The following is a 14909-nucleotide window of genomic DNA, read 5'->3' as shown; positions in this document are numbered from 1 at the left end:
TTTCTTTCTAAGTAACTAACCCAGAAAAATGCATGCCCTAGGCAGAGTTAGAAGTCACCCTCTTTAAGCAGTCAAGAATATATTAACTACAAGTTATTCCATTGTGTAACTTCTAAAACGGCATATTGTAACAGTCAAGGGATATAGAAAAATTCTCCTGTAGAGTCTGGTTTATTTTTTAAAAATCTCTTATATAATAAGATCCTAGAATTATAGGAAGTGTCCTATGTTGATTAATATAGCATTTTTGTGCAGAAAAGATGATTAGGAAAACAGAAAATCTTAAAATATTTAGATACTATATATTTAGTTAATTAAATGGCTTTAATCAACAGTAATACAAAAAACATGTTAATAAGCAAATATATGTTGTAAACATACACAGTTATCCCTCATATCTCTGGGGGATTGGTTCTAGGACCTCCCATGGATACCAGAATCCATGGACGTTCAAGTCTGTTATATAAAAATATGGCCGTATTTGCATATAACCTGCACACATCCTTCTATATGCTTTAAATCATCTCTAGATTATTTATAATACCTAATACAATGTAAATGCTATGTAAATAGCTGTTATCCTATATTGTTCTTGAATTATTTTATTATGGTATAATTGTATTGTTATTTTTATTGTTTTTTTTCCCCCAAATATATTCCACCCAAAGTTGGTTGAATCCATAGATGCAAAATCTGTGGATACAGAGGGCTGATTGTATTTTAAAAAGAGCCAGAAACAACCAAACAAGAAAGAACAAAACGTAGAGACAGTAATTTTCATGTGTGTGTAAACGTCCTTAGTTTTGTATATATACGTGTATGTGTGTGTGCAGATATTTACATAAATATAAATAAAATGTGTAGGAAAAACTTTACTCTAAAAGGTGTGCCTTTTGCATAAATTCAAGGCCTTGTCCTTCACTTTTTAAAAAATCTTGTTTTGGTTGGTGTGACTGTCAAGTGTTATTAAAGTTCAGTTGGATTTTATAGCTTTGGAACTTAAATCTGGTATGGAAAGGTGAGCTTCTATTATAGTAATTCAAACCAGGCAAAGTAAATAAAATTGTTCTTGGCCACAATAAATCAAATGTGTTATAGAAAAAATAAGTACTCTCTAAGGGGAGGCTCATTCTGTGGAAAAATATAATTTTTCCAAGTAGATTTTTCCCTTTCCTCTTCAGTACATGAAAAATGGTTTTAAAAAGTTTTTCTTATCATTTTAATATCTGTTTACAGAATGGTTCTGAGTCCTTTCAAGTATAACATATAAATAAAGTTATCTTAAGAAATTATATGGAGCAATAGGGAGGTGGTATAATTTTAGAAAAAAGAGTATACTACTATTGGATATTAAAGAACTTTCTTCCACACTTCTTAAGGTATAGGTCAGTATCATCACTCTTATCCTTAAGAGTTTTAAAGACCTCCTTCTCCTTCAAAAGGAAGTGTAAACTCGTTGGCATACCATTCTATACCTTCCAAGATCTTTCCTTGATCTAATTTTATAATTCCTGTAATTATAATTCCTCTAATTTCTTTTTGCAACCCAAAACTACAATCCCATGATCCCTTCCTCATTCTTAAATACCTCGCAGTTATATAGCACAATACCTTTATGCATACTTGTCACTCAGCCTGAGATGGGCTCCCCCATGTCTGGTTTTTCATTCAACAAATGTTTATTGAGTGCTTACTATGGTCTGACCTTGAGCTCAGAGCTGGGGGTAAAATGATAATCAAGACAAGGTCATTGTCTTTGAGGAGTTCTCAGTCTGGTCAAGGAGAGAAAGGCTCTTGTAGTGTAGAGTGAAAAGACGATGTACGTACAGGTGCAAACCTCTGGCTGTAGGAGGACGTAGGGAGTGGCTAGTTTTGAGGAAACCTGATGAGAGTTCATAGAGGAGGAAGCCTTTTACCTCAGTTTTAAAACATAGTTTATAAAGCAGAAAAGACTACAGAGAGAGGGAACATTATTCCAGGACTGGGCTGCCTGAAAGCAGTATGGTGTACTCAGGGAAGGAAAAGTGTTTGTGTGTTTAGAGCATAGGGAGATGAGGCTAGAAAGCATTGAGACTAAATGTCTCTGTGCTTGTACTTCTCAAAGTGTGGTCCCTGGACTAATAGCGTCGGCATCCCCTGGGAAATTTTCGAAATGAAACTTCTTTATATCTGCTCCAGACCCACTGAATCAAAATCTCATCAGTCAGGCCCAGAAATCTGTCTGTTAACAAGCCCTCTAGGTGATTCATAGGCATGCTAAGTTGTCATAATTCTTGGCTAAAATCAAGTTTATTCTCCAAGAACTAGATCAAATGCTAATCCCACAGTGGAGGTTTTCTTGGTAGTTTTATTACCATTTAAGTATTATTTCCACAGCACTGTGTTTGTGTGCAGTAGCTCTTGCTGTGTACTTTCCCGCTAAACTTTCCCTTGAGAGCAAGACAGCATTTTATTGACTCAGTTAAGTTACTCTTTGTGTTTTTTTCTTCTCTCTCCTTCCTTTCTCTTCTCCATACAGACTGCTCAAGGTGGTGGTCATCGAACACTCCTCTATGGACATGCCATATTGCTGCGCCACTCCTACAGTGGCATGGTGAGTAGACACTGGGATGTCATCGCTCATGTGGTCATGCCGATACATTGGGAGATAGGCAGGAAACGCTGGCATCGTTTCAGCAATGGTTTTAATGAACTTGGATGTAATATATTTGTGCCCTGTTTAGTCTTCTCATTTGTAAGATGACAGCTTAGATGACCTTTAAAGTCCTTCCGTTCTGTCATGATATGACTCCTATTTTTAATATCTTAACTTTTGATAAAGTGGTTTTAGGAGGAGAGAGATATAAGTCAAATAAGAATTATTTCTCTTTTCTGATTTTGTTTTAAATGGTTCATTTATTGGAGCATTAAAGTATCTTTACTAAAAGATAAGATTTAAAACTCTACCTATGAACTCCAATGTCAATTCTACTCACTAACTTCTTTTCTTTCTTAATGAGGTGTTCTCTTTCTTTCTTCACGTCGGTTCCTTCTTTCACCCAGTTATCCACCGGACTTCCCTCACGCAGAGTTTTCTCAGTTTTTACCTCCTATATATTTTTAAAAAACCCCATATATGTGTTTTTATATATCTTATAGATACGTTATTATATTTTTACGTATTATATATGCAGTTGACCCTTGAGCAATGTGGGGGTTAGGGATGCCAACTTCCCACACAGTTGAAGATCATGTATAACTTTTAACTCTACCAGAACTTAACTACTAATAGCCTACTGTTGACTGGAAGCCTTACTGATAACATAAGAAGCAGTTGATTAGCGTATATTTTGTATGTTATATGTATTATATACTGTATTACATAAGGTAAGCTAGAGAAAAGAAAATATTATTAAGAAAATCATAAGGAGGAGAAAATATATTTCTGTTCATTAGGGGGATAATTATAAAGGTCTTCATCCTTGTCATCTTTATACTGTGTAGGCTGAGGAGGATGAGGATGAGGAAGGGTAAGTCTTGCTGTCTCAGGGGTGGCAGAGGCAGAAGAAAATCTGTATAATTGGACCCATGCAGTTCAAATCCATATTGTTTAAGGGGCAACTGCATATAAAATACGTAAAAATACATAAAAGTTTCATTCCACTCTTTTAAAAGCTTTATTAAATTATAAAAGCAATATGTATTTGTTCTAAGAGGTTTGAATGTAAAAGAATAAAAAATTATTTGATTATACTAATAAGAGAAAACTGTTGGAGGCTTTAAAAAAGAAATTCAATCTGTTCTGTTCTTCAAATTTTTTTTATGTAACTGAGATCTTAGTACATAACCAGATTTATATCCTGACTTTCAAAATATATTATAACATAAGCATTTTTCATGTTATGTAAATTGTTCATCAACATAATTTTAGTGGCTATACACTATTCGAATTTCTGGAAGTATAATTATAACTAGTCATTCATTTTTAAAAGATAATTCTAAATTTATTATGTAAATTTTTCTAGAGCAGGAGAATAAGTATAGCCTCAATACCAATATCCAACAAGAGCATACAAATTGTTGATCTCAAGCATATATATTGATGTGACAATCTGATTTTAACTGTCAGTTTAAAAGAATTCAAAAGTATAGGAAGAGAAGTATAGGAAAAGTATAAGCATGATTTTAATGATGATTTAAAATTATCATATCTATTAATGTGTTTTATCACAAATAGGTCAAATGAGAAAAATTGTTGATCATCTTGGCAAGTGCTTAAAAAGATCTTTAATAAAACTCAGCACTAATTCCTAGTAAAACTAAGTATCAATGATTATTTTCTCCATGATAAAGAATATCAATGTCAAATCAATGGCCAACATCATAATTGCGAAACACTGAAGCCAATCCTGATAAAATTAACTAAACTAAAATAAACAAATAAAAGAATATATGTTTTGTGTCATTGCTATGTAACATGGTTCTGGAAGTTTTGCATGACATGGCAAGATATGAAATAAAGCAGTTTAATAAAGTGGCTGGATACAAGACAAATATGTGAAAACAACTTGTTTGTATAGAGCAACACACATTAAAATTTCTTGGAAAGAAATTCCCTTTTCCATGGCAATCAAAACACATAAACTGCTGAAATGATAAATGTGAGGTTCTGTTTTAAGGAAACTACTCTCTATACTTAATAGGTGGGTTAAGAGCCTGAACTTGGTTGTTAGATCTGGGTTCAGTCTCACTTTGTCGCGTGCTGGAATACTTTGCTGAATCTCTTTAAGCCTATAATTGCATGTGGAAATTTCATCCATTCATTCAATAAATACGATTTAGCATCTACGTGTGCTGTGCACTGTTTTACAGGCTGGATGTAATAATGAATACGACCAAGCTGTTGCCCTCATGGGATTCAATTAACATTTAGTGGAATAATTACAGTATCTACCTCAGAATTGCTGTGAATATTAAAGGAGAAAGTGTGTGTTAATAATTGCAGTGTCTAGTTCTGTAACAGTATTGAGAAATATTACAGTAGACTTTAATAGGAATCACCTTATGTTTTTGCCTGGGAATCTGAGTATTGTAAAGTTATTACTTTTTCTCAAACAAAGGCACATATTTAACGCAGTTTAGATCCAGTCTATAAACCTCAGGAGCCATCATAGGCTAGCTGTTCTGAGGTCAGAGTCACACTCCTGCACTGGCTAAAAGCAGTTTTGGGGACCCTTGAAGCCTCTTTCCTATAACCTTGGGGGCCAGTGCTTTGTAGTCAAGAGACAGAACCAGAGTCCTCAGATCAATTTCATTTCATAACCCCTGGCACTGATTTCCACCTACCATGCCAGCACATCCGCCCCTGATTGGATCATCTCCTGTCTTGTCACACTCATGACACCCACTCACCTGGATGGGCTCTATGCTACAGTAAGAAATTTCCACTGATTGCATTAGTTGTCCAGTGATTCTAGAGCGGGTAGAGTCTGGGCTTGCTCAGTCCCCAGAGTTGTCTCTGGGGACCCTCCGCAGTGTTCCTGTGCTTGCTGGCAGTGCACTTGCTTGGTGAAGATGGTAGGGTGTTTTGAGCTCCCACTACATTGATCTTGGTGTCTTCATTCTTGCAACGCTTAGCAAAGTTTTTGAAGATGGGGTGGGGATAAGGGAATTGGCCTGAAAAATAATTCTAAGCTTTAGGTCCAATAATATATAGTTAGGAAAACCTAAGGGTGGGAAGAGTAGGGCGATGGTAGTGGTGTGAGAATTTGATTACTCTTAGGGAAACATACACACATGTACACACATGATAAAGCTCCACTGTAGTGACGTGACATGCTGCACCCCAAAGTCGATTCTGGATGGATTTCAAGGAGTTAAAAATTTTAAAGTGAGAACAAAACTGAAAGATCAAAGTGAATAGTTTTCAAATTTCTATTTGGGAGAAAGATTTCTAACTGTCAGATTACGTTGTACTTTTGCTGATGATTGTAATATCACATGAAGTGAGAGATGTACAAACACATCCCCAGTTACTTGTCTACTCGTACTGACAGAGCACATTTCCTTAGTCTTCCACGAAGGAAAAAAGACCACATTTCCTTTAGAACATTGCTCTTCGTGCTGTGTAAGTGCTGTTTTGCTCCACAGACATTTAAAAGTCTGGGCTTTTCACAGAAACATTCCGATTTTTAAGAAAAGACTGATTATAGCATAGGTAGAAGGGTACCAAATTACATGTCAGAATAAGACTCTGTCATGACATGAGAAGTTAGTGACAACCACTGATTCTGTGTTTTTTAGTATCTATGCTGCCTGTCCACCTCCCGGTCTTCAACCGATAAACTGGCTTTTGATGTTGGCTTGCAAGAGGACACTACAGGTGAGCACCTGGAGCTGTGATGACGCTGCGTTTGCAGAGAGCCTCGCAGGGACTGGACTGGAAGGAGTCAGGGGACATGATGCATGAGGTGGATGTTCTTATGGATGGAGTCAGGAGAAGAAGGAATGACTTTCAAATGAAAGTTTTTGGTAAAAGGAAGAAGTGTTTATTACTATTGGTTATTCCCATATAATTAGTTGGGAGTTGAAATTAGGCTTCAAACCTTATTCTTCTTGTGGGTTTGGATAGAAAAACAGTACTTACTACACGATTTGCTGGGTGCTAACCATATTAATGTGCACTGATTAGCTTATGAAGTAATACTGTATGTCTCTTTCATCTTAAAAATACTTTTAAGTCTAAAAATGTAACATACTCAATGTCAACATTCAAATAAAAAGGCCCAAAATGAAAGTCTCCTTCATTTCTCTGCCCAAATGCATTTCCATATTTTTGAAACAAAAATGTATATATTAACACATTTTCCTTTTGGAGACTCAAAATAGGAGAACACAGGCTTTAGTTCTTATTCTCAGTGCTCTGAGGACTTTACATTGACTTTATATACCTCTGTAGAATTTTACCATTTTCATCCTTTACAGTGAGAATGTGTGACTTTGGAATTAAAAATAAAGACCAAGTAGAAAAAAGAATGGAAGGAAATAGTTTAACTTTTATTAAGTTGGTCCTTTCAGGGATGAGATTAAGCTATCCTCTCACCTCCGTCTCTCTGTTTAAGATGCTTTCCCATATTCTCTACGCTTTTCACAATCAACAAATGAATAAAAATAAATAAAGCTATATTTACCCAACCTAATTAATTTTTTGATAGACAAACACATCATCTTGTACAAAAAAATCCCGAGACTCCCAGGCACCAAAAAGATAAATGTATTATTCTGATTTTTATTTAATTTTATATAGGCTCAGTTATTCCTTTATATTTTTGCTAGTTTTTCACTTTTCTTATTGTAATTAATGCATTTCAGCACACGGTTAGATGAGAAAGTCCTCAGTACTTCAGTTCTCTCTTCAAAAGAAGTAGAAGACAGACATGATCTAGAACTTGTTTTCATGCACTGAGATGATTATATGATGGTCAAAACAGCAAAACAAGTCAGTCCTTCACCCTACATCCTGATTCCCTTATGCTACTCTGTTTTTTCTTGTAGTTCTCTACTTCTCCTGAATTACTCAATTATTTATTTTACCTGTCATTTTTACCTTCATCAGAATTAAACTCACAAGACAGATAATTTTTTCTTCCTTGTTTATTGGGGTATCCCCAGCCCATAAAGCAATGATTGGCCAATATGGGGAGCACTCTAAATGTTGAGTGAATGAATGAACAATTACCTACACTAGTAAAAATGTGAATTGGGTGAATGAAGATAAAGAATTCTACCAGATGACATTCAAGTAAGACTATGGTTTGTATAAGAAAAGCAGCTCAAGGCACAGATCACATACTAACTATAAAAATGCTAAAGGAATATTATTTGATGATTCATTTTCTCATTCATGCAGAATGAATTTTTATTGAGTGCCGACAATATGCTAGTAGGAGATGGGGAAACCACAGTGAAGAAAACATACAAAGTTCCCACTTTTATGGAACTTACATTCTGGCATTGGGAAATTGATTAATAGTTAAGAAAAAAAGTGTTGTGGAAAAATAATAAAGCTGAGTAAAGAGAGAGAATGATAAATACTAGATGACAGATATAACTAAAACATTATTCTCATTTCTGGGTAGAAGTTACATTTAGGTTTTACAAGGAACTATGAACAGATTGAAGAAGTATTTGCTTAAGCTTGTATCTTGGGTAACAGGACTGCAGAGTGAAGAATGGATGCATAGTTCCTGAGGGTTATGCTTGACTTGTCCTGGAAGAAATTACTCGATTTAACAAATACCCACGTCTTTTATAATGGATCCTTCTATAATAAGATTGTCCAAGATCTTATCCTTAGATTGATAGAAACCACCACAATTTAAAATAACAAAATAAAACAAGGTTAAAAAAGGGACAGGATAGTAAAATTTTAGATGACAACACTTTGTGTCCTTTTTTGAATCAGCATCCCCAAAAAGTACTGAGAGTTTTTTCTTCATTTTTTAGAGATGACGTCTCACTCTGTTGCCCAGGCTGGAGTACAGTGGTGTGATCATAGCTCACTGCAACCTTGAACTCCTGGCCTCAAGTGATCCTCCCACCTTAGCCTCCCTAAGTGCTGGGATTACAGGCATGAGCCACTGTACCTGGCCAGATTTTTTTAAAAATTGTTATAATACAGCTGTAACATCACAAAACCCCAAGTCCTTATGAAAATTAAGTGGCAACCAACTAGATGTTTTTACAGAGAGCAATGTGAACGGTGTAATAACATGATTGTATAAAGAATGAAATCAGATCAGTATGAGCGGTGAATTTAGTCTTATGTGAGTATAAATAAATATCCTTTTTATTTATAAGCAGTTCTTAGTGGGGGAAAAAGATGTCAGCCTTTCCAAAATGTCACACCCAGTTTCCATGGGAAGAATCTTTGCCTTTCAGTATGCCTTCTCCTGAGCTAATTGGGTTTAATTCTTTTGATTTTTATGGTCTAAGAGATTAATTTGCATTAAATTTCAAATTTCTGAAAGTTGTGTGAATGGAGGAACTGGCAGAACACATAGATTTTAATTAAGAGGCACTTCATTATGTTTCATCTCTCTGCAGGTGAGGCTTGTTGGTGGACCATACACCCTGCCTCGAAGCAGCGATCGGAAGGAGAAAAAGTACGAGTCGGAGATGACCTCATCTTAGTTAGCGTGTCCTCTGAGAGGTACTTGGTAAGTGTGGAAAGCGGGATCATGCGCTTGGTGTTGTGATAAATGACAGGTCAATAAATGGTCTCTTTAAGGTTTATACTGCAGATTATCTAGGAAAATTGCTTATAAACAAGCATGAATTTCTATTAGAGGAATTATAAATAAGTTCCTAAATAGGAAATAATGTGACCTGAGTGGAAATGCGGCTTACCAGGTGTGTGCGTGCAGGCTTCCCTCGTGACCTTGATGTGCATGTTTGTGATAGTGATAGTGCCTTTTCTTGAATTATTTTATTAATAGAGTATAAATGCAGTATAATCAGGAATTCAAAATTTCATGGCCTTATTTTGTGCCTGATTTAAAGACTGTATTAATGAGGTGATTACCTATTTTGATATTTATGAAAGCAAATTATTACATAAGAAACACATGCCATGTTAAGATAGGAGAATCAGACAAAAATAAAAAACAGTTTAGGTGTATCATTGACATTGAATTATTTCAAAGGGTAAGGACTGGAAATGGGAGAATGAAGAAAGAAGTTTATGTCTAATCATTGCATGTATTTCACTACTTTTGTGGTGGGCCAATGTGTTTAATTTCACATATTTAGTAAGTTACAGTTTTGCTAAAAAATAATCCTATACAGAAGTTTGGAGAAGATTAAAAGATTGTAAAGGATTCCAAGACAAAATATTCTTTTAACTTTAAGGTTGTAAAAGTAATTAAAAAAAATATAAAATGGAACATTATAGACTTTATATGAATACTCACATAAAAAATCTCAGGCATCATAGTGAATGATGATTGAAACAAAAATCAGAAATAGAGCATGTGGCAGTTAAGCACATATTGGATTATAGAAGGGTCGTTACCACTGCTGTAAATCAAATGTTATTTGTGCTGGTTTAGGATAAAGTAAGAGTCTGGTACCACTTTGTTCTATAAACTTGAAATACGGTGAGTTTGTTGATGTTGTAAGTCAGTTTTGGTTTACCAATACATTTAGTTCCATATTTAAAACATCTCTAGGAATAACAATTTTCTTTCACTTGCTTTTTGGAAAGAGGCACTGATGAAGACAGTGAAGTTGTGTAAGGATGCCTCATGTAACTGACAGGAACTATTAAATTAAATGGGGCACCCAATGTTGGCTATAAGGAGGCCTGAAGCATTTCTCTACTTTTGTCCCTGTAGGTGGAAATAGTTATCATGAAAATTTCTAGGACAATATAGTTATACAGCTGATAAAATAAGCATTTATTAAGCCTTTGCTATGTGCAGTGTGTTTTGTGGGTTAAGGTGATGTTGTGCATTTTGAATTGCAGTTGGAAACCAATAGCAGTAGAACTAACTTGTGCACACTTTTCAAAATATAAATTCTACACATACCTTATTTTGATTTTGATATAACTATACATTTTGTTGTTATTGTTGTTGTATAGCTTGTACTTTCCACTATGTATCAGAGTTTCTTTGACAGGATGGCATCATTATACACTGAAGGAATAGAAAATTCACCTCATGAGGCCAGGACTTCTATATCAACTCGACAGTAGCCTACCTGAGCAAGTCATGTGATTCTCTGAACTCTGGCTTCCTCCTTTGTAAAATGAATTGACGCTAATAATAATATGTAGTGCCAAGGTTATCATGAGGAAGCCATGATATAATGAATTTCAATATACTTTGAATTAAAAGGCACTGTACAAATGAAAGCAATGGTAATAATGGTCATGAGGCTAATCTCCTATGGAAGGAAAGAAACCTCATGATTAATTAAAATTCACAGATAATTTCCAAACTACATTTTAGCCAATTATTTAAGTTCTCTTTCCTGATAACATTTTATATAGAACTACAAAAGAGCTCTATGTAACCAGGTTGTTAAAATTTCACTTTCATTTTGTAATGAAGTCTTTGTTTTTATTGTTCATATATGTGGACTTAATATGTAGTAGAAATAACGGGAAAGACCAAGGACACATGACACATGGTTTCTGCCCTCCAAGCATTAGTGGAAAAAAACAAACCAAACACATATTGGGCTGTATGAGAGTACTCTAGGACAGTAAATACATGTCCCAGTTTATGTTGGAGATGTTGAAGGAAGTTCTTACGGGTTATAGGGATGGTTAGTTATTATTTAACATTCCCACCGTGGTTGACTAGTAGTGGGTATATAGAGTACTATGGTATGGATTCAAGGACTTATGTAGTGGACTAGGTAAAAAGAATCTAGAGAAAATGAAAGATCAAGAAGTAAGGTAGTAAAAGGACTTTGGAATAGACAAAGGCAGCTGGAATAATCTATGTACTAAGCCCTGAATAACTAAAGATGGGTTGTACATATATTCATTCATTAGTACACAGCCTGGCAAGTATGAGCCTAGGCTAATAGGTAACCTTTGGAAACCCTCAGTTTCTTCATTTGCAGTACAGGGGAAAATAAAGAACTTAACCCATAGGGGTGTTATGGGGATTAACTGCTTAAATCCAGCAAAGCTCTTAGCTCTGAGAACAGCACATCAAAATTGCTTAGTAAGTTACTGTCATTATTCACCTGGGAGATGTGTGCCTATGAAGAATAGTTAAAGAAACTACAGGTATTTAACCAAAGGAAGAGAAAGGTGGGGAAAAAAGAGTGAAGGGAATATTATAGATGATCTTAAATGAAGATCTATCTTTTGGGCTGGGTGTGGTGGCTCACACCTGTAATCCTAGCTCTCTGGGAAGCTGAGGCAGGAGGATTGCATGAGGTCAGGAGTTCAAGACCAGACTAGCAAGAGCAAGACCCTGTCTCTACCAAAAATAGAAAAAATTAGCCAGGCATGATGGTGTGTGCCTGTAGTCCTAGCTACTTGGGAGGCTGAAGCAGGAGGATTGCCTGAGCCCAGGAGTTTGAGGTTGTAGTGAGCTATAATGACGCCACTGCACTCTACCCGGGGCAACAGAGCAAGACTCTGTCTCCAAAAACAAAAGAAACTGTATCATTTGAAAGCAAGGTTTGTGTTCTGAGAAGACGCCGGTATGGTTAAAAATAAATAAATTAAAAAATGTGTCTGAAAATAAATTAGATAAAACTAACCACTAAAAAATAAACATTTTCAGTCATTGACTTTATAGCTCCTCAGTCATTGCTGTCTATTGACCAGTGAGCTATTTTTCCTTCACTAACAGTGATGGGTAAGCTAAGGTTAAACTGTTTAATTGTGCATTGGGTATACTAATAAAGCTTACAACTACTGTAATGCTAAATTGATTAAAACTGATTAAAGGACGAACTTTCACCCTGTCCTCCGAGGAGCTGCCTTATGGATGGGCGAGAGCACCGTGGCCAGCACCTGGCGCCCCAGGCTCCACCGGGGCCCACTCCCCCCTTGTCTGCTTTGTGTTGGGCATTGGGGCATGATTTCCAAGGAATAAAGGATCTTATCTCTAAAAATGGTTATAAAGTCCTCACCCAAACAATGCCTTTTCTCATTTTTGCTGTTTTATATTCTGTTATAAAGGGATATCTTAATCCTCTTTTCAGGATATCCAAAAGGGAAGAAATTCTTTTGCCCATATGGGAAATTTTGTTTTCTTTTAGAGAAAGGCTTTAGCAAAGCGGCTTAAGAGAAATACACAATTTAAAATAGAGAAAACATGGCCAAGTAGGTATTATTGACTGTGAATTCATTTCAAACTAAACAAAGTAAAGCATACAAAAGCATTTTTTATGTGTATTAGGTGTAAAATCACTCTATTATGCACAAATGTTTTCAATCCATGGATTGAACTGTTTGCATTGGAAATGTTGATTTCTAACTATTGATTAGGCCACCTAAAGAAACAGATGAAAATTTTAAGATTCATGGAAACATCACCAAACAAATAACTGATTGAAAACAAATTAGGAAAAGCAGAACCCTTCCATCTAAAGAGTGATGAGAAATGCTTAAAAGAAAGCTATCACAGGGTTCAAAAAATTTGCTCTATTTTTCTCCTACCCCCCTCTAAGATGGGGTAATTTCCTAATATATATATATATAAAGAAATACAAAGGTGTTTTGATTGCATAATAAATTGCTGAATTGCTTCAAGTTGCATGAAAATAATGGTAACTTAAACAGGTGATCATAAATATTGTTGACTTATTTATTATATCAACCAATTCAGTTTTGATTAATTTCACTTGAGCTCTTTTTCCCCTCCTCCATGGCTCAGGTGATGGAATCATAGAATAATATTACATTTGGAAAGAGCATCTATTTCTATGCCTCTCAGTTTTTTTTTCTGGAAGAAAAAACTAAAGCCTGAGGTAATATGACATGTTTACTTGTGTTTCCTGTCCCTGGATGGTAATTTATTCAGAATGTTGGATCACCAGGGCCCAGTCCTTGACAATTTAATAAGAGATAAATAAATGAGTGAACAATTGCATCAGATAAGGGTTGAAATCAGAGATTCTTAAAAGTTTTTGTGTCATCGATTCTTACCGCAGTCTGATAAAGCTTATTGACCTGATCATAATAATATTTTTAAATGCACAAAATAAATACATAGGATTGCAAGGGAAATGAAAGGTTTTTTCTGTGGACTCCAGGTTAAGATTTCTGAGAGGTGATCTATGATGTCCCTTCTATTTCTGAGATTTTGTGTTTCTGTCATTTAATGTCTTGGTTGACATCCCCCCCGTACCCCCAAACACACATACTCCTTCTGATTTCAAATTTACATTTTTTGACAAGATCCTTTGATGATTCCTGTGCCTATTAGTAGAGCTTGCAAATCACCAACATTAGGATCAAGGTGAGACCACGGAGCAGATTGGTGCCCGAAGCCCCTCTACTGCTGCTGTTGTGTTGATGCAACCATATTATTACATAAATTCTACTGTGGTTACATCTTTCAGCCTTAGGCCTACTTTGCTTTCAACCTCTGCCAACATCTATTTTTGCTAGATGAGGACAGCTCATCTTAGTTTCAGTAACTGAAACTGTTGTTGCATTCTGAATGTTTAATATCATGGGCCTGACTTGATGTTGCTATTACTCAGATTTTTCCTTTGCTGTTTAAGCAGAAAAATTAAACAGAAGCATTCAAAGTAGAATATTTTCTTTAGAAGAGAGGGCCTTATTTAGATAACTTCATATGACTGTAATATGATTTTAAGGACATGTTTAGAACTTTCTTCCACAGACAAATTTTCATATTGTTAGGGTTCTGTCTTACTTATCATGTATGGTTAGGATTAGATACGATTTGAAAATTGCCTTTTTTAACCCTCCCACCCCCTCATTATTTTTTCACTACAGTAACTCCTCACTGCATAAAATACAAGGTCTGCGGTCTGGCACCAGCCTTCATCTGTGGGCCTGTCGCTCGTACTGGTTCTAAGTGTGTGCTGCCAGCTCCAGAGACAGAACTCGCAGCCGTGCTTTATGTTCCCACATCTCTGCCCCTTGGTTATGCTCTTCTCTTCATCATCCATCCCCATTATCAGAAATTCTTTGAGGGCCAGAGGGCCCATCCCACTTCCAATCATGAGATTTCTCCCTAAACTGGCTTACAAAAATTTTGGTATATTTTAAATATTTATACTTGACACATTAACATTATTAATATACAACCCAGATCCAATGTATGTATAAACTTGTTTGGAGACATATATAATAGTTGAATATATATGTGTGTACTCTCTTTTTTTCATGAAATCATTGAAATAGGATGATTTATGGAATAACTTAG

General features: G+C 35.5%; 1 protein-coding gene across 1 annotated transcript in view; it reads left to right on the top strand.

Moving 5' to 3' along the window:
• RYR2 (ryanodine receptor 2 (cardiac)) overlaps window positions 1-14909 on the top strand; it is a 509242-nt gene that overhangs the window by 124084 nt on the left and 370249 nt on the right. The window contains 3 exon segments of the mRNA XM_012660153.1: window positions 2519-2593; window positions 6283-6361; window positions 9085-9197. Of these exon segments, the coding sequence (XP_012515607.1) occupies window positions 2519-2593; window positions 6283-6361; window positions 9085-9197 (267 nt within the window).

The sequence above is a fragment of the Propithecus coquereli genome, unplaced genomic scaffold (genome assembly GCF_000956105.1).
Source record: "Propithecus coquereli isolate 6110/MARCELLA unplaced genomic scaffold, Pcoq_1.0 Scaffold66, whole genome shotgun sequence".
Taxonomy (NCBI): Eukaryota; Metazoa; Chordata; class Mammalia; order Primates; family Indriidae; genus Propithecus; species Propithecus coquereli.
The sequence above is the reverse complement of the archived record's forward strand: the minus strand, read 5'-3'. Positions and strand labels throughout refer to the sequence as shown.